We start from the raw sequence: 19,069 nt of genomic DNA on the forward strand, positions 1-19,069 counted from the left end.
TGTTAGGATCACTTTAGTTATTTGTGTCCCCCTTTGATTAAAAAGAAAAGAAACACGAGTGAAATAGAATGTTTATTTTCAGTTCAACATCACAGTCTTGACTCGATCGCATGAAACAGAATTGTTAAAGCCATGCTAATTACGAAGCTCGCATATTGTTTTAAAGTATTGCACGAACGAGCTGAATCATTCGTAGCATTGCCATCGATTTGAGTTGTCAACTCTTTGAGTGAGATGCTATACTTTTGAACTATAGGATGAGTGATATAAAATAAATACGGCAATTGCATTAATTTGCACGTCACTCGGAAATTGGGCACACCGACAGTGATTTATTTACCTACGCCGCTGTTTACTGAAATTTTTTCTTGCCTCGATGGAATGCGCCTTCAGACTCTGTGGCGCGGTAGTGCTTGGGCTGCATTTTATGTAAGTAATGTATATCTTGTAAATTCTACATATGTGTCGGTGACTAGTATCTTAATTTTCATAGTTTACAGCCTGCAAGTTCTGCAAGATACAGTGAATAATATGTTATGCAATAGATTTCTCAAGAGAAATGTTACACTTATAGAGGCTACTCTTTTTTTTTAGGCTGTATGAACTTGTCATGGCAGCTGCTCTGTTCAAGCATATTTGTATATAATACATATATACCGAATATTGCTGGTAAACTTCTTAGTTACTGTTAATTATTCTGCGTTGACTACAATGATATACGTATGCATACAATCACAATATACTGGAGTCTTTTATCACAGTGAGCGCTAGTTGACTGTCCTAGTCAGCTATCCCGATGAGATGAAATCATCGCACTTTGTACAGGATCAATGATTTCAGTACCACAGCGTTACCACAAACGAAACCGAAATTTGCCCACAACTTCCTGGCTTCCTTAAATATACACATATTTTAACAGAATTCACATATCTTAGTCGACATGCTAGTGCCACCAGCAGTGTTCATCACTACGTACGTAACGCGTCCATCACCAACAAATTTTATCGCTGTCAACATTATGGTCCTGATAGTGATTGATACCACCGCTTTCATTAAGTGGCAATACTCGGGTCACAGGGCATCACATCGCAGCGTCGCTGCTCCGGGTGCTTCAGTCATGTATTCGACTGGCTGGCCGTGTCAACTCCAGTCTTGCACTCCAGCTTTCCCTGCGCTTCGAGTCGTCGCCACTGGGTCAGTTTCGGTGCACACGTCACGACAGGGCGACCGAGGTGCCACCTGGCGATGACCAGGCGAGGCTCCTGCGTGTCTCGCGGAAATCCACACCGGGCGGGCCTGGTGACGTAATCGGGCATTCTCCCTCGGTGGGTACGTGAGACCGAGAGCAGCCAACGGACGCTTCGTTTGTCCGGGTCGAACGTGGCATTCTGTACAGTGGCTTCAGCGGCTGAAACGAAGCAGCAGTGTTGGAGGGAGAATGAAACGTATTTCAACGACCACTTATAGTTGTAGAAAGTGCTATTAGGACACTGAACTATCTTCTATATAATAAACGCTGAAATAAGGTAACTATTGGCAAAGACGTTGACGTGCAAGAGACGTAATGCATAGCATACTCTTTTCCGTATGCAGGCGCAACCCTCCACCTCGCTTAATGCATGCGATGCTCGTTTTGGTTTTTCTTTTCGGCCAAAGTTTACTCGTGATAGTCTAACTTTCCAGGAGAGTTGGACCGAGTTAAGTTACTGCAGCCTTTTTGTGCCAAAGTAGAGTAATTGGATAAAACACTTACCCAGGTCACTCAGGCAGTACCTTTCGCGCAGCTCTGTTTCTGTGCACGGGCGGCACTCTAAGAAAAGAGAAAGAAATGAAAGCGCTTAAGGTGAAAGTGCAGAAAACGCGCAATTTATCGAAAATGTAAGGATGCCGGGTTCGACATCATGTTACATTTTATTTATCGCTCGCACGCGACACCCACAGCATATTGTGAAGGATCATAATCCGAACAAGGAATACATTCACTGAAATACAGATGTCCACATCTAGTAAAACTCTGGGCGCAGCGCGTCAGGTGTTAATAACAAAGCGTTTAAAAGTTATTAGTGCTAATAAGACTAAAATTTCGGACTGCACGTGCAAACTATGAAGAACCATAATGAAGAGTTAAATATTGTCAAAATACACCATGAAACACGACCACTCAACTCTGTGTACCTGATGCGGGCCGCGAAGACATATTTCCTTCGTTAAAGGTGAACGCTTGATATAACACACAAGGCAAGGACTCTACAGAAAATTACGATACCGATGGCCTCTATTGCGCTAAAGGTTGTCATCAGTTAGTTCGAAATAATTTAATCCCCTTGTTTCAATTTCTTATTCTCTTCGTCACTGAACAGAAAACCGATATTTGTGGCGTTTATGGATAATAGAAAGGATTACAGCGAAAGAAAAATATGGCTTTAAGATCACTTAAATATAAAACGCAGGTCCATACAAGTTTAGGCGGCGCTTGCGGAGGCAAAAAGAGCTGACAGCAGGTAGGACAAGCGCTGAATTTAGAGCGGAGCCATTGTCTATTTTCTGTTTCTCTTGACAGATAACAACTACCCAAATATGAGCCTCGAGAAAAAGGCAGGTTATGGATGACACTTATTTCACTCCTGTCGAAAATGTATGACAGTTTCACCGTAACACAACATAGGCATGTGATTCGTAGTCCCACAGTCTATGACTAAAGCATATGCATGGGACCTCGTTACGTGCAGGGGGAAAAAAAAAAAGCTTCAAAGCCACTGAAGAACGCATGTCTTCTACAGTAGACAACGCACATGACGTACCTTCCCAGCCTTCCAGCCTCTCGAAGGACGCCACGGGCTGGCCAGTCGTGTAGGTCAGGGTGAGCTGACGATGTTTTTTCTTCTCCGAAGATGACGCCTCGAGCGATGCCACAGCGTAGACGACCACAGAGCCTCTCCGGGAGAGGACGCACTTGGCCCGGACTCCGGGTCCTGGAACGAGGTCACCCTGGGCGGTCTCCAGGTACACCAGCGCCCCTGAACTGCTGGCTTCGAGCCGGAAGCAGGCCTGGAACTGGAGATGTTCTGGTCGCCTGTCTGCGGAACTAAGGACGATGCGCAGCGCCCCTCGAGGTTGGTTCCAGCGGACTGTACCGGTGTCACACGAGTCCAGGTACACCGGAAGCACGCCTCCCGAAGGCTGGGCAAGGCCGCTGTTACGAAAGGAGGAGAGACAGTGCACTCAGTGTTCAGGTGTATGCTCAAAGCAAGCTTAAGGACCGCTGCAACGCCTTTTACGACACACACACACACACACACACACACACACACACACACACACACACACACACACACACACACACACACACACACACACACACACACACACACACACACACACACACACACACACACACACACACACACACACACACACACACACACACACACACACACACACACACACACACACACACACACACACACACACACACACACACACACACACACACACACACACACACACACACACACACACACACACACACACACACGCACACACACACGCACGCACACGCACACACATTGGATGAGTTTGTTGAACTTTATGATCTGTGTAGTCCGGTGTGACTTCGTAATTATCTTGAACAAAGATGGTTACTTATGGAAGTCATTTTTCTCCGGTTATGTTCGTTTCTTGCGTTTCTTCCGCATTTATACAGCGCGTAATCATAGTAAAGATTTAAGCTGTGAATTCAACTATTCGAGTTTGTCCTCCTCCCCCATAGTTAAGTACGCCGAGCGAAGTGAAATATGCTTAAAGTCATGGAAGTTTCCACCTGAAGATAAAACACGTGGGCGACTGCGCGGACTTTCCCTTTAGTTTACACCCGCTTTAGTAACATGGCGATTACTTTCTGCAAAACGCTTGCTTTTGTTATTCCACTCATTCACATATTCTTTATATCTATGCACGGTTGAAAGCTAGTAACGTTAATAGAAATGCGATATTTACCTTTGTTTCCAGTCACAAGACATGCTCTGGTTGCTCTCCTTGAGTGCGGGACGGGCGATCGACATATTCAGGAACAGCGCAGTCAGAGTGAACAGCCGGACCACTCGTTTCGGAGTCATTTGGACCGAGTCAGCCGGCAGCACGATGTGCGCTTTTACCACGTGCAGAGGGAGCGCCCTACGCGGGGCGCCGAACCACTTGTGCCACGCGACGACCGGAGAACACCGTCCGACTACGCCGGCACCGGACGAATGGCGCGAACGGCGGACAGGGGTCTCCACCAGTGACTCGAACGGGACCGCGAATGAAGCAGGGAAGGCACGCGTGAGCCGTCCCTTTTGTAGTTGGCCAGCGGTGTCTCTGGGGAGCTCGCACTCCCCAGCTGTGGATCGTGGGAACACTGAGGAGGGGGCGGTCCCGACCTACCGTTCCCACGCTCTGCCGTCTGCGCGCGGCGCGCTTCGCTGCACGGTTGTACGCTACTGCGGGAAAGCCAGCTTTCCTTGGTGGAGCGGTTTGTAACGTGTGCTCGCGAGAGGGTGCGCTGGTAATACTTTCTATATTTGTGGCAGGGAGTGATCTCCGATGCAGCAGAGGTGTTCGGGTTAATTGGGTTATCGCGGGAGGTCGCGCGGCAGCTCGCAGCTCGGCGGTCAGAAGTGAGTTTCGCGTGGGAACGTGGATGGCGCGTGCCGCACCCAATTAATTTTATATGTTTGCTTCTTTTTTCAAAACCGTGGCGATATGCTCGCAGGATGCTTTCGTTAACACTCCGCAATATATATACATATACATGAAAAGACTTGCGAACAGCGCTTCCTCTGCTCTCCGGTAAATCTTGATTTGGTTTTCACATTAGTCTGAAACTATTGTTCCAGACTAATGTGCAAGTCGAATGAAATATGAAATCTTTATTCCTACCACATGCTCTACAGGCTACCGAAGAAAGGCTGCCAGCGGGCGGCTCGACGGGTTCACAGCCCCATGTATAAGGCGGCGAATGCGCAGCAATAAACAAATGAAGACACTTGATCAGAGCAGATCCTTAAGCAAAAAAACTTTTGTTTGGTAAAACAAACACCAGGACGAGTAACACCAGGTTTGCCAGGCTACAGACATGTCTCTAAGTTCAACTGTGGAACAACGAAATCAGTCGAAATTAGTTGACCGATATTAGTTTCGAAGTAACGGCAGAGAATAACGCAAACGCTCCATACCGGAATTCAAGCCTGGTGCAGCGACCTTCTAGTTTTTCTACGTCTGGCAGTGCAATGTTGCGTAGTTATTTCTGTATGTGCCAATGCATCCAGGCTATTATTTCGTATTCACTTTATTTCACTTACTGTTTCACTTCTCATTATTTCACTTTTTATTTTATATTCAAATTTAGCACTCGGACGGTAGCGGTATAGTTTATGAGCTGTAACAACATCAGTACTGCGAGAAACATCCGCAGTGGTTGCATTATAATTCATTGCCCGCAGAGTGACACATGACGTAGATATAATATTTGAACAGCAAATATTTTGTGTATGTACGAGAATGTACTTGCACCCGTGACAAGTTCGCGGTTGTCAACTTGTGAAAAGATAAACAAATATACACCAATGGGAAGCATGTATCTGAGAGGAGCAATTATACATGCCATTAGAGGAAGTTTGGTTAATAATAAGTTCAAATGATTTTCCCAGAACATATTCGCGGTAAACATCACATCCATTCATTTTAATCAGCCAACCTTATCCCTAGCAAAGCCTGTGTTTGTCGCCATACCTATATGCGGCGACAAACACAGGCTTGGATGGGTAGGGAACTCTCAGTGTTTGATAGGGCACAGGTCTGTAAAATATTTGTGTTTGCAAAGCTTGCGTATGTCCTTCACGTCCAGCATTGTGCGGGGAGGAAGGTACAAGCTATACACAGAATATTTGCAACATTTGTGTGGCGCTCTCAATGGGAGCCCATGCGGCGTGAGAACTTGTTCCTTCCCTTAGAGTTTAGTGGAGTGGGCCTTGTTAACTTGTTTGTGCATCAACTTGTTTCCCGTTTTTTCTTTTTCAAATCGGCAAACCACCCGTGCCTTGTAGCTGTGCTCATCAGGCGTCTTAGTCCCCTCATTTGCCTTACCTATTCGCACCGACTGAGCAGGTTCGTGAGGGGCCTTTATGGGGATTCCTTAAGGAGGTTGCTGACATCTTCAATTTCTTCACTGTGCGTTTCTATGTACATTACCTGTATAGCCTCTCGAGAAAGCAGATGACCCAGGCTCTTACGGAGTCTTTGTTCCCTACACCGTTGTATCGACAGCCTTATCTGGGGTTTTCGGATACCACTGTTCTAAAGCGTGTTAGGCAAATGTGCATTCAGGCAGCTGCAAAAACGTTCTTTTTCAAACTACGCAAACCGACGTTGCCTGTCAAGACATTTCTTCATGATAAGGAGATGTTTGTGCCCTGGATGGTGAATTGCCGTCTCTGTAACGTGCTTGAGACAAATGATCATTGCTTTATTCTGTGCCGTGATGCTATGTTTCTTTGGGACATGCTACAAAGAACTTTTAAAAAGGACATTGAAATTACACCATATAATATTAGATTTTTGCCTCCTGATAAAAGCTCTGTCATGCCTTACGATCAATTTGCGTTGATGGGACTGTTCAGTCTTTGGAAAAGCCATATAATAGACAGGCATGCCGAGCCACCAAGATCGTCGAAATCCGCGTTTCGGGAGCAGTGTGCTTTGGTGAGGAGTGTATATGCCGCACGTGAAGAGCCCCCAAACAGGATGCCGTATCTAGATGCATGTGTTTGCCTCCCAGAATTTTGATGTTTTGATGATGGTACATTGTCGGGCTAGGGATGTGGCGGGCTCGTATTAAGCAGCCCGGTAACTTTAGACATGGACAAGTTTAAGTGGAGTTTGTCCTTTCTTTTACGGAAGTTTTTTTCATGCAAAAAAACAACAAACAAACAAACTCGCCGTGGTGTATGGTTAGCGTTATGGGCTGGTAAGTGGTGGGGTACGAGAGATCGTGGTTCGATGCCTGGCGCGGCTAGTTTTCGTTCAAGTTTTTTATTTACCTACGTTTTTTTATTTATCTGAACGTCTTTTTAGCCTGCATCCGCATTTTCCCCAGAACGAAAGGCGCTGATCACATTCTACAACACCCATAACCTGCAACCCCTATTACTCCTACCACTCCCACAACTCCTATGTCCAATAACCCGATATGAATAGGTCCCATATATATATATATATATATATATATATATATATATATATATATATATATATATATATATATATATATATATATATATATATATATATATATATATATATATATATATATATATGTATATATATGAAAAATAGAGCAGCCCTTGTAATATTTCGCGGCTCCACCAAATAAAATTTTAACTGTCAAATCTGACACTATATCACTTGGCAGCCGCGGCACCCCACAGAGGTCCGTGCTGTCCCCCTTCCTCTATAACTTGTCCCTCTTATCACTCTCGGACGAACTCAACCGTGTGCCCAATATGTCGCGTACGTTATACGGCGACGACATAACACTGTGGGTCACGTAAGGAAATGACGCAGAAATAGAAGAAACCCTACAACTAGCAGTCGACACCGTTACCCAATGCGTAGAGAGGGTCTATCCTGCTCTCCAACAAAATCAGAGGAGGAGAAGACATTTATTTACAATGAAATGATTTGGGAAATGGGGGTTTGTATGGTTGTGGAGCTGAGTGGCAGACCCTATTCCGGGACGCCACTGGCCCCCGCCGCTGCTCGAGCTCTCTGGACCAGGGCACGCCAGGCCTCCAGGTCCGAGCTGGACAGGGCCGCCTCCCAGCGCTCCCTAGTTGGCTGTGTTATAACTTTTATTTCTGTATTTTGTTGGCAGGCCCACACCATGTGGAATAGGTCAGCATACTGCCCGCAGAATATGCACCTACCGTCGTCTAAGGTGGCACTGCTCATATCTGTCAAGATCTTTGGCGGGTCCCGGTTGTGCCCTTCTGCAGGGGCGTAAATAATTTGTAATGTCCGCATTAAGTTATGAGCGGGATTGGTATGGTTGCCTCGGTAGAACCGGAGGATTGAGCGGAACCTCGGGGGAGGAATGCTGGGCAGCCGCGTGAGTGGTCTCGTTCCCCTCCACCCCCCGGTGACCGGGCACCCAATAACCTGTTTTAGCAGCCGCGTGAGTGGTCTCGTTCCCCTCCACCCCCCGGTGACCGGGCATCCAATAACCTGTTTTTTACTAGTAACCGAATCTGAATTTTTCGTATGAGCCAATAATATTCTGCGGGCGAGTGGCGCTTTCCTACCCCGCACGTAATTTCGGCAGGCCTGTTGCGAGTCTGACCTTACGTAGGCTGCGTCGCAGTGGGTGGTGGCCTGTGCAATCGCCACTTCCTCCAACATTGGCGCGTCGTTAGTGTTTACTGAGAGCCCGTTCACCTGCCTTCCTTCGTGCACAACAGCAATGATGCAGATGCCATCTTCGTGGGGGCCCGCTGCATCCACGTAATATGTGCCTGTCTTACTGCCATTGTTATTTTGTATAAATTTTGCCCTGGCTTCACGCCTCCCCTGATTATATTCCCAATTCATGTTTTTGGGGAGTGGCTTGATCGTCAAAGTATTTTTCCACAATTCCGGGATGTTCACTCTGTTTTCTGTGGTGGGGAGAAGCCTGAGATTGAGGTCTCGGAGGACTTGCCTGCCGGTGCTGGCCACCGACAACCCAGCAATTTGGCTTGTTCTGTGGGCCTCAATCAGCTCCCCAATTGTATTATGGATCCCAAGTTGGAGCAGGCGCTCCGTAGATGCTCTGGCCAGGAATCCTGGAGCCTTTTTAACCGCCGCCCGAATTATCGCGTCGAGCGTCCCATGGGCGTTCTTCCTCAGCTTGAGGTAGACTAACGACGAACGCCTGAATCAGGGGAACGGTTTCTTTTCAAGAAGTCCACCGTGCTTGCCGGATATCCTGCCAACCATCCTACTAATTTGTTCGCAGGTGGACTAATTTTTTCAGGGCTGTGGTATTGTTACTCCGGTTATCAATTTGCAATCCCAATACCCGAAGTGTGTTCACCTCTGGTATCGGAATGCCGTTTACGTAAATGTGAATGTATTGTTTTGGGTCTTTATGCTTTTACAATGTGCACTCTAGACCACATTCCCGAGTGTAGTTTTCTACTACCGAGGCGGCCTCTTGAAGGGCCTCCTCCATCTGCCCTAGGTTGCCCCGGGACGACCAGATGGTAATGTCTGCATAGATGGTGTGGCATACGCCATCCATAGCGCTGAGCCTCTCTGGGAGGCCTATGAGGGCAACGTTAAAGAGTAGCGGAGAGAGAACAGCTTCTTGAGGCGTTCCTCGGGTTCCCATATCGATGGGTCCGAGTTTTTCATTGCCCAATCTGATATAAGATTTCCGGTTTTCTAAGAAGTTTTTCATGTAGCCAAATGTTTTCTTGCCGCAATTGGTCAGAACTTCTGCTCATGCGTGGTAAACCAGGCACAGGGGACCATACCCAAATTCAGGTGCACGTTAAGGGGCAACTTATACCGGAGGTGTCCGTCAGACGGGTTCTTGGAATTTACATTCAGAACAACGGCCGAAATACAGAGTCCCTCAATCGCCTGAAGGCTAGTGTCTCTCAGACAGTGCGTCTCATACGTCGAATCGCTAACCGGTATTCGGATATAATGGAAACTGATCTCGTCTGCCTGGTCCAGGATTTTGTCATAGTAGAACTACCAACACGCTACCATAGTTCAAACTTAACGTAGCAGAAACACAACATGTTGATTGCCTGATCAGATGGGCGTTCAAGTCCGCACGTGGACTCTCCATAAACTCCTCCACGGAGCGCTTAAGTGCCCTCGGGGTCCACAACACTCTTAGAGAACTGGTAGAGGCCCACCTCACCTCTTAATACGAACGGCTAACCCACACACCGACCGGACGCTATCCTTGACGCTCTCTCAATCGGTTACCCCGCAACAAGGCAGGACAAAGTGTCACTTCCAATGAGCCTGCGAACTTACTTGAAAATCCTGCCTCTCCTGAAGAATATGCACCCTGAATTTCATTCAGACCCCAGTCGGAAAAAACTACAGAAACTTTTCTGTTGTTACGACAGAATTTCTGTGCGGTTTTTGACGGGAAACCTGTTGTGACAACAGAACTTTCTGTGGCAACATCAGAAATTTGTGTAGTTACAACAGAAAAGTGCTACAGTACTACAGACAACAGAATTATAGTGCAGAAAATCTACAGAACTACAGAAAAGTACTACAGAACAACAGAAAAATTTAAAGTTTACGACAGAACTACAGAATATTTTGTCGTATTTTTGACACCGTTCTGTAGTTTTTTTCGACTGGGACAGGCGAGTAAAAAGAGCCAAAGCTCTACACAAGCAATACCACTACAAACCAGACGTGGTCTATGTCGATGCAGCGAACACGCGCATCGTAATGCATTCACGATTGTGACTGTAAATTGTCAGGGTCAACAACTCACGGCCGGTTCGATCATTACCAACGACCCGGAGGAAGCGGAGGAGGCTGAAATCTCAGTACACAACACGATCCAAGAGCTAGTGAAAGCTCATCATACTGCCCAGATCAACAGACTTTCCTCCACAGAGACGGGCAGGTTCATTCTCGCAGCGCTAAAATTCCACCCAATTGGTCCACCCATTGAAAACAGCCACCTAGTCCCCCAACACATCCGGGACAACCTTACCGTACAACCCCTATCTAAAAGTATGCACCCTGCTCACCACAAGGCACGACGAGAGGCTCGATGCCAACGCGTTACACAAAGCACACGCGACTGACACCGAAGCGGCCTACGTAGACGCGACAGAATACAGTCACCCCATGGCATATGTCATCAGTGTGATTTCTTATAACTTCAATCACATAGTTTTTGCCTCTGTCAAAGCAAAAACGTAGACAGAATCCGAAGAGGCAGCCATAGCGCTAGCCATCTCCTCTTCCTCTGCCACACTTATTTTCAGCGATTCTAAAATAGCCATTCAAAATTTCGCTAGACGAAAAATACACCCAGTCGCCCATCAAATCAACCTCTGGTTAAGCTCCCATACCCATTCACATCGTTAAGGTACCAGGCCATGCAGGCAACCCCGGTAACGAGGCAGCCCACTCTACTACTCGAGCGCATGTCAACCGAGTGGGGCATACCGAAGACTGGGGAAGCACGCGGGACAGACTTCTCACCTATCTTGGAATAACACTTCACTACCGAGAGCAACGACTCCTATATCCCCCACCTCATACCTCTCTCTCAAAACCCCATCAAATAATCTGGCGACAGCTACAAGCCAAAACATTTCCCTCCCCAGCTTGGTTGGTCTTGACACACCCGAGCCGTGACGACCCCACATGCTCTCTATGTGGCGCACCTAGAGCCACCTTCAATCGCATAATGTTTCTATGCGAAGATTTCAAGCCACCGCCGCAATGGGGCCTCACGGACCAAGAGGGTTGGGAGATCGCGGTCTCCAGCTCGGACCCAGCAGCGCAAAAGATGCTGGTTGACTGGGCTGAAGCGGTCGCTGCCAGGCGCGGCCTGACAGATACCAGCCAGGATCAGGAACCACCTCAATCCTTATAATGTATCCTGGTTCCCACTATAAATGTTTCACCACCGCCACCACCCTCGAGATAAGCTCAACCGCAGCCCTTCATATAATTAGTGACTTGAAAACTGAAATAAGAAATTACAGCAAAGGCAGGATATCTCCTATAACACTCAAATTACTGCTTGCCTCTCAAACTACTCGCCGTTCAATACAGCTAATCTGGACACCAGCACATTCATTCCTTCCTGGTAATGAGGCTGCCCACAATTTCGCCTGAGGACTCGTCAGCCGGGCGACAGGACAGCCTCTCATAAGGTCGGCGAGGGGCCGTATTGTTTCCTATAAATAAATTACACTACACTTCCGTCAAATACGTGCCCTATACCCTCCGGGACACAAATCTCTTAGAAAGGCACAGGAGGTTACCTGGCGAAAATTACAGACGGATTCCTTTCCAAATCCAGTCACGTACGCCCATTCATACCCTGCATTATACACCCCTTATATTACCTTATGTCACCAGAGGGCCAAATTACACCACATACTATGGGTATGATCACGACACCCCCCTCCGTGGGATCTGCAGCTCTCCACTTAGAACAGTGGGAAGCCGCTACGCTCAACTCGGACCCGGTAATCCAACTGCGAGCCACCCAGGTCGTGAGAGCTCAAAGGCTTCTGGCCATCTAGCGCGGAGTTGTTGTGGCTGTAGGAAGAAGGAAAAGAAAATGGACGGGCCTGCTACTAGCTCTGTAGCTCAGCCACCTCCACTGCCTCGATTGATTTATTTGATTGATTTATAGAAAGGGAAAAGCGTGGTAACTGTCTCACTTGTTTTCTGTGGACACCTCAACCGTGCCGTAAGGGAAGGGATGAAGGTGGGAGTGAAAGTGGAAAGAGAGAAAGAGGAGCCGTAGTGGAGGGCTACGGAGTAATTTCGACCCCCCTGGGGATCTTTAACGTGCGCTGACATCGCACAGCACACGGACGCCTCTTCGTTTTGCCTCCATCGAAACGCAGCCGCCGCGGTCGGGTTCGAACTCGGGTACTCCGGCACATTGTAGTCGGGCGTCTTACCACTGCACCACCTCGGCGGGGCCTCCGCTGCCTCGTGCGGACAGAAGAGAGAATGTAGAGAAGAAAGAAAAAGAAGAGGTAGAGAAAGACGTGCACCGCAACAGCCGTCGTCCATCGCCTAAGTGGTGGCGGGTGAATGACGACCTACAACAAATAAAATTCGATGGCTGACTAACCCCCGCCGCAAACGGCAGTGACTTACCATCCCAGCCCCGTAGGGCCAGGTACAGCCACCTTTCACCACCTCCCCCATATAGCACGGAGGCTCCTGCCCGCCTGACTGCCTCAATTAATACATCTTTATCCTCCTCCTCACCACCACCAAACAACAAGGCGTCAGTGCGCTGTGCGATGTCAGTCACGTTAAAGATCTCCATGTGGTCGAAATTGCTCCATAGCCCTCAACTACAGCTCCCCTTTCTCTCTTCCTATTCCACTGCCACTTTCCTCCCTTATGGCGCTTTTCAGGTGTCCCACGACTGGCTTATAATAATGCTGGTCATGAGGTGTCCCCAGAACAAGTGTAACAGATATGGCGCCTTTCTTTTCCTGTGAACCAATTTATTATTATTTTTAAATCAATCGGAATATGAAATAGCCGTGCGACTAATGCCGACGTCCAAGAGATGTGATGTCACGACAACCGGAAGTGAATGTTTTTCTGATTTCAGAGGCCACGTAAATGTGTAATAGTGATTAGAAGTGTGTGGTCAGTGTTAATAAAATAAAAATATAAATAGGGCGTAAAAGAGCGAAACAAATGAGCAGTTGGTTAGTTCTGCTATGTCAGAATATATGTAGCGAGAGATACGTGGTAAGACGACCGACTACTGTGCCGGAGTACCCGGGTTCGAAACCGACCTCGGCGGCTTCGTTTCGATGGAGGCGAAACGAAGAGGCGTCCGTGTGCTGTGCGATGTCAGCGCACGTTAAAGATCCCCAGGTGGTCGACATTACTCCGTAGCCCTACACTACGGCAATTTTTTTTCTCTCTTTCCCCTTTCACTCCCACCTTCCTCTCTTCCCTTACGGTGCGGTTGAGGTGTCCACAGAAAACAAGTGAGAGTTACCGCGCCTTTCCCTTCCTATATCAATCAGTTATAAATCAATCTGTCCACAGAAACATGCGTGACAGATACTGCGCCTTTCCCTTCCTGTGAACCATTTATTATTATTAATATTAAATAGCGCAAGCGAATTCCAATATCTAGAGAATTAAAACAGCAATTGAGAATTATTTGTCAATTTCAGACATTCACATGCTGAAGAACCTTCTCTAGTTCGTCGTGAAGTTCTAGAGTCTGCTCCCAACGCATCCACTCGGGTTCCATAGCCACAGCAATGTTGCGGCGAGCGTTATTTAATAACGCATCGCAATCAATGCCTACAGGCGTATCGCAAAGAAATACTGCATCCCAGGAGTACCGTGCCAAAGTAGGAGTGTCCGCCATCGTGGCAACAAGGACGGCCGGCGAGTCGAGATCAGCATTCCTGGGATCGGCAATGAGAGTCACATTCCGCTGGATGCGGATCTTGTCCATCAGTGCCCGCTGCGAAGCCATTGTCGCCACTAAAGCCACCGACCGCCCTTGAATGTTTTTCAGCACTGCCTTCGCCTTTGCCTCAATCGTCAACCTCTTGCACTGCGATATGAAGTCTTTCAGCTCATCTGGCGGCTTGCCGGTGACTATCTTCTCGGCTTGGTGCTGCGCAGCCTCCAGGCCACTTCCCCGTAGCGCTGCAGCGACTACCATGATACGACGCTTGTCGAGCCAGCTAAACTTTTCTGTTTTCAGAGACCGGTGACATAGACGAACGAGGTGAACTTCGACGACAGTCTCCTTTGCGTAAGGCCTCGCGGGCGTTCCGAGACAGCAAGTCAAGTTCAACGGTGTCCGAAGCTTCTTGAGGTATGATTCAAGCTCTTCAATGCCACATACGTCGACGTTTTCCACTACTGCGAGAAGTTTTACTAGAGTGGACATTTTTCGCTGTCGTCTCCTATGAAGGAAGGAAATGATCTTTCGATACGGATGGCCCGGGTCTAGGTAGTGCTGGAAGCCCTGGAGAATCAGGACGGGTGTGTCTCTTGCCCACGGGATACCGGCATCCAGAAAAGTCAAAAAGAGATCCGGTTCCATCAGGTACACGCCTTCTGAACCGCTTCTGGAGGATGTTGGGGAGCGCAAGACATGGACGTCGAATGGTATCAGAGCTTCCAGGGAAGTAAAAAATTCGGCGTCCTCGGATATGTGCTCACCGAGAATGACGGTGCGCTGGGAACTTGTTGCATTGATGGCTTTAAGGCAGAGTTGACGCTGTAGTTCAACTGTGGCCAGAGCCACCACACAGTCTTCGACCCGGACCCGGCCGACGATCTCGGCTTCCCGCTGGCTTAGCTGGTACCTGTCGTCATCGTTCAGCGTAGGCTGGCGTTGAACCGGTCGTAAGCACTTTAAGCGCCACGAGAAATCTCTGCGATCCAGTGGATCGTGGTCCTCGTCCATATTTACAGACTGAGATCCCGAATTGCCAAATTGCATTAAAGCCCGGTAGATGTAGGCGCTTTGAAGATTCTTTTCTGGGCACGTGGCTAGAATGCTTTTCTCATCGCACGCGCATTCGACTGCGGTGTGTCGAGAATATGTGGTCGTTTAGTAAAAGACAACGAAGACGTTTGTGTTATGTCTTGTATTGTATCTGTTCTGTTCTAGCTTCGCTTCCATCCTGTTTAGGTTTTAATTGCGATAGCAATACTGCTCCAGATTTCGAGCCTTCGCGTGGTCCCGGCGGAGGCCACGCTTGACCTTGAAAAACCGAGGAGGAGGAACAGAAGAAGAAGAAGAAGACTGGTAACACTCTCTCGCGTCGTACTTTTGAAGGATGAGCTTATGTGTCCCCAATAATGTAGCACCTTACACTGATAGGGCTCGATAGGGGAATAATGTAACAGGCAAAAGAAGCTGCCGCCGTTGCTATCGTAATTCGACTAGGGTTAACCAGAGTTAAACCACAACTAATTTTTTATCCTGTGGATTGTGCCTGTACTTGTCTCTTCGTCTTTGGATTGTGTCATCGTCGGTGACATTTGTATATATATATACATACCGCCGCCTGCAAACTAATACCTTTATTACACCATTTCTTCTAAACCTCTGGTACACCTCTCTTTATTCCCCTGACTGCCCACATTGCGGTGAGCGGTTTTGGCGTGGTTTGGCGTGCCAAGTTACCCCTTCTCTAAGCCCTCTCCCCCACCCCTGCTAGGAAGATTGGGAGGCCGCCCTGCAGGACCCCTGCCCGGAGCGCCAGCAATGGCTGGCTCACCGCGCTGTTACTGCAGCCACGGCCAAGGGGACCCTGGACTGAGGGTCCCCCCTCACTGACTAAATAAATAAAAATGTTTTATTCACCTCCTCTCCCTCTTCTTTATCTTCTCTACTTCCTCTTTTCTGTTATTGTTGTGCCTGTAGGAAGAAGGAAAAGAAAATGCATGGGCCTGCTACTTGCTCTGTAGCTGAGCCACCTCCGGGGATGTCCTCAAACCGCTACCCTCTCCCATGACGTCCCGCTGTTGCTAGTATGCGCCATGGTATCAGTGGTGGCGGTCTCTATGGCAGTCGCTTTGACTAGATGCCACGGGAACACCCCTTTTGTCATACAATGTTCTTGCCATGAAGACGGCAGAAACACTACACAAAGAAAACAAAGATATGTTTATCGTGTGGGGGTGGTGGTGGTGAAAACATTATTTTACAGAGAGGTATATACACTAGGGGGGATGCTTAGACAGGCACTCTATTGGCGTTTGCCGCAGCCCGGGCGCGCTACGTTAAGACCTTTTGGGCCTCTAGGGTGCAGTAGCCGGACAGGGTTGCCTACCAGTTCTCTCGGGTGGGGTTGGGGATAGGGGGCAAAGCTGCGTTTTTCTGGCAGGCAACACTAGACAAAGAAAACAAAGATATGTTTATCATGTGCCCGGCGTGGCTTAGTCGGCTAACGCGTTCGGCTTGTGATGGGTAGGAGTTCGTGGAGGACGATTTTTTTTAAAGGATTAACAGATCCCGCCGTGATTTGATTGGTAGGTTGAGCGTTCAGCAGACGGACGTGAACTCATGAGCCTATAAAGGCTTTCGACTTAAAAATAGTTTTGAGCCAAGTAGTAGTAATAGAAGACTTTATTGAGGCACAACACTTAGGTGCCTAATACATCGATGGCCGGCTGAACGAGCAGGCGCTGTTCTTCTTCGCCCTCAACATCAAGACTGTCCACCCAGATCCAGATCGTATGGTAGGAGGTGGGAAAGAATCCCGATTGCAATGCAGCCGGACATGAAAATAGGCAGTGTGAAAGGTTGGAATAAGGGGAAGGGCAGTTGGGGCATGGTGGATCACGACGGAATTTGTAGAGATATAGCCGGACAGGGGTTATGAGTGTATTCAACTGTATTTGCCGAAGGATATGAGCCTCCCGAACGGAACGATTAGCATGAGGGTCGGGATGGAGCTTGCGGTCTAAGCGAGCAGCATTGTGATATTCGCTGATGGTGGCGCGAAGAGACAGTCTCGACCCGCCCTCCAAGGATCTTGGCCAAAGAATGAACGGTGCCCGGTTGCGAGCTTCACGGGCGAGCTGTATCGCCAACTCATTGCCGTCAATCCCCGGGTGTCCAGGGATCCATCGGAGGAAGACGGGGCAGAGCTGCAGCGCAACAAGTGGAGCCTCGAACTCCGTGGACAGATGATGTGTTATACTTATAGATTGAATGGCACGGATAGCAGCCTGGGGGGTCAGTGTATATAATATACTGAGGCACAGGTGGGAGGGAATGGAAACTTTGAATTGCATGAATGATGGAGAGGACGTCAAGCAAGATAATATCCGGAGGGTGGAGAAAGAGGCCGCTAGTGTGTGTGACAGGTGTAGATAAGCAGGATGAAAGAGGACCTGTCTTCCGGACTCGCGAGGAGCCACATAAGAGGCATCCGTGTAAGCGACTTCATCGGTATTGAAGGGCGGACTATGATGAGAGGCAGCAGCATGTCGGCGGCCAGCATGCAAGACCGGCGAGATATTGGCTGGAAGAGGAAGTATACGGAGGTTTTTGGCCTCTGGAGGGGAAGGAGTTGGCAGAGGGCTGTCTGGATGGGGGAAATGTTAGCCTGGTTGAGAAGCCAGTGCCCATGAACTGTGCCGGAAAGACGAGCTATCTGTCGGTCACGGTGAATGGAAAGGAGTCTGCGAAGAGGATAAAAAAGCCTAGTGGCATAAAGCTTATCGGTGGAAGTGGTTATGGGAAGACAAAGAGCAGCTTTATAAAGGCCGTGAAGAGCTGTTGCAGGTGTGTCTAGCTGGCCCTGGGTGAATGAAAGATATGGTATAAAGTAAAGGAATTTGTTAAGAGCCAGCGCCTGAGCCAGTCGACAGGCGTGAGCTTTCCTCAGGCCAGAGGACCGTCTCACAACTCGGCGAAGTAAGTGGGTGACAGATTGACAGGTATACCAACAGCCGCGTGAAGAGCCCGGACATTTTTAGCGGCATGCTGAGGCATGCCAAGAACGCGACATTAAGAAACTTTGGGGATTGGGGAGCCATCCAAGGTAAGAGAGATCAGTGAGTTGTGAGCTCGTTGATAAGCAGAGTGAGTCAAAAGTAGGAGTTCTGACTTCTCGGGCGCGGGAGACAGGCCTGCATGGTCAAGAAAGCAAGAAATGATATCCCATCCCTGCTGATTGGTGTCTTGAACATGACCAGGAGATGCGCGCGAGCACCAGAGTGGGATGTCGTCGGCGTAAAAAAAGTGCTGAAGATCGGGAATAGACGATAACTTAACCGCGATAGGAGCCATGGCGTTATTAAAAAGGGTGGGTGAAAGAACGGCACCCTGCGGGGTACCGCGGGCGAGACAGTGGGATGTAGAAGTGAAGTTCAATGCTCGGAAACGAGCCTCGCGATTAGAAAGGAAAGCTTGAATGTAGTTATACATGCGGGAGCCGCAGTCGGTGCTGGAAAGGCAGGTATGAATATGGTCATGGGAGACGCAATCGAATGCCTTGCGGACTTGAGCCAAGAAGGTGCAACGGAACTCTCACTAAATCCTATGAGCTAAATCTAAATCATCCACTAAGGCTCCTCTTTCTCTGTTTCCACTTTCACTCCCACCCTACTCCCTTCCCTTACGGTGCGGTTCAGGTGTCCATAGAGCAAGTGTGACAGATACTGCGCCTTTCCCTTCCTGTGAATCAATTATTATTGATTGATTGAATGTCCTTTATTGAATGGGAAGGGTCATGGCCATGGATGGGGATAAAGGGGAGTATACAGAATCTTCAGTGTTTAGGTCGTCACTCGAATCACATTG

General features: G+C 48.4%; 3 protein-coding genes across 3 annotated transcripts; 1 reads left to right on the forward strand and 2 right to left on the reverse strand.

The window, feature by feature from the left end:
* Window positions 1-1,115: 1,115 nt before the first annotated feature.
* LOC146189150 (meteorin-like protein) lies at window positions 1,116-4,115 on the reverse strand. Its single transcript, XM_084605190.1, has 4 exons — window positions 3,997-4,115; window positions 2,802-3,193; window positions 1,754-1,810; window positions 1,116-1,408 (listed from the first exon to the last, which is right to left on the reverse strand). The coding sequence occupies exons 1-4, from the start codon at window positions 4,113-4,115 to the stop codon at window positions 1,116-1,118; spliced, it is 861 nt and encodes a 286-aa protein (XP_084461316.1).
* A 2,236-nt stretch (window positions 4,116-6,351) lies between these two features.
* LOC146189151 (uncharacterized) lies at window positions 6,352-6,822 on the forward strand. The gene has a single exon (XM_084603224.1). The coding sequence runs from the start codon at window positions 6,352-6,354 to the stop codon at window positions 6,820-6,822; it is 471 nt and encodes a 156-aa protein (XP_084459350.1).
* A 7,132-nt stretch (window positions 6,823-13,954) lies between these two features.
* Window positions 13,955-15,214, reverse strand: LOC146189152 (uncharacterized). The gene has a single exon (XM_084605191.1). The coding sequence runs from the start codon at window positions 15,212-15,214 to the stop codon at window positions 13,955-13,957; it is 1,260 nt and encodes a 419-aa protein (XP_084461317.1).
* Between the last annotated feature and the right edge of the window lie 3,855 nt (window positions 15,215-19,069).

This window comes from Amblyomma maculatum, chromosome 5 (genome assembly GCF_055883805.1).
Source record: "Amblyomma maculatum isolate TAMU_Amacu chromosome 5, ASM5588380v1, whole genome shotgun sequence".
NCBI classification, from domain to species: Eukaryota; Metazoa; Arthropoda; class Arachnida; order Ixodida; family Ixodidae; genus Amblyomma; species Amblyomma maculatum.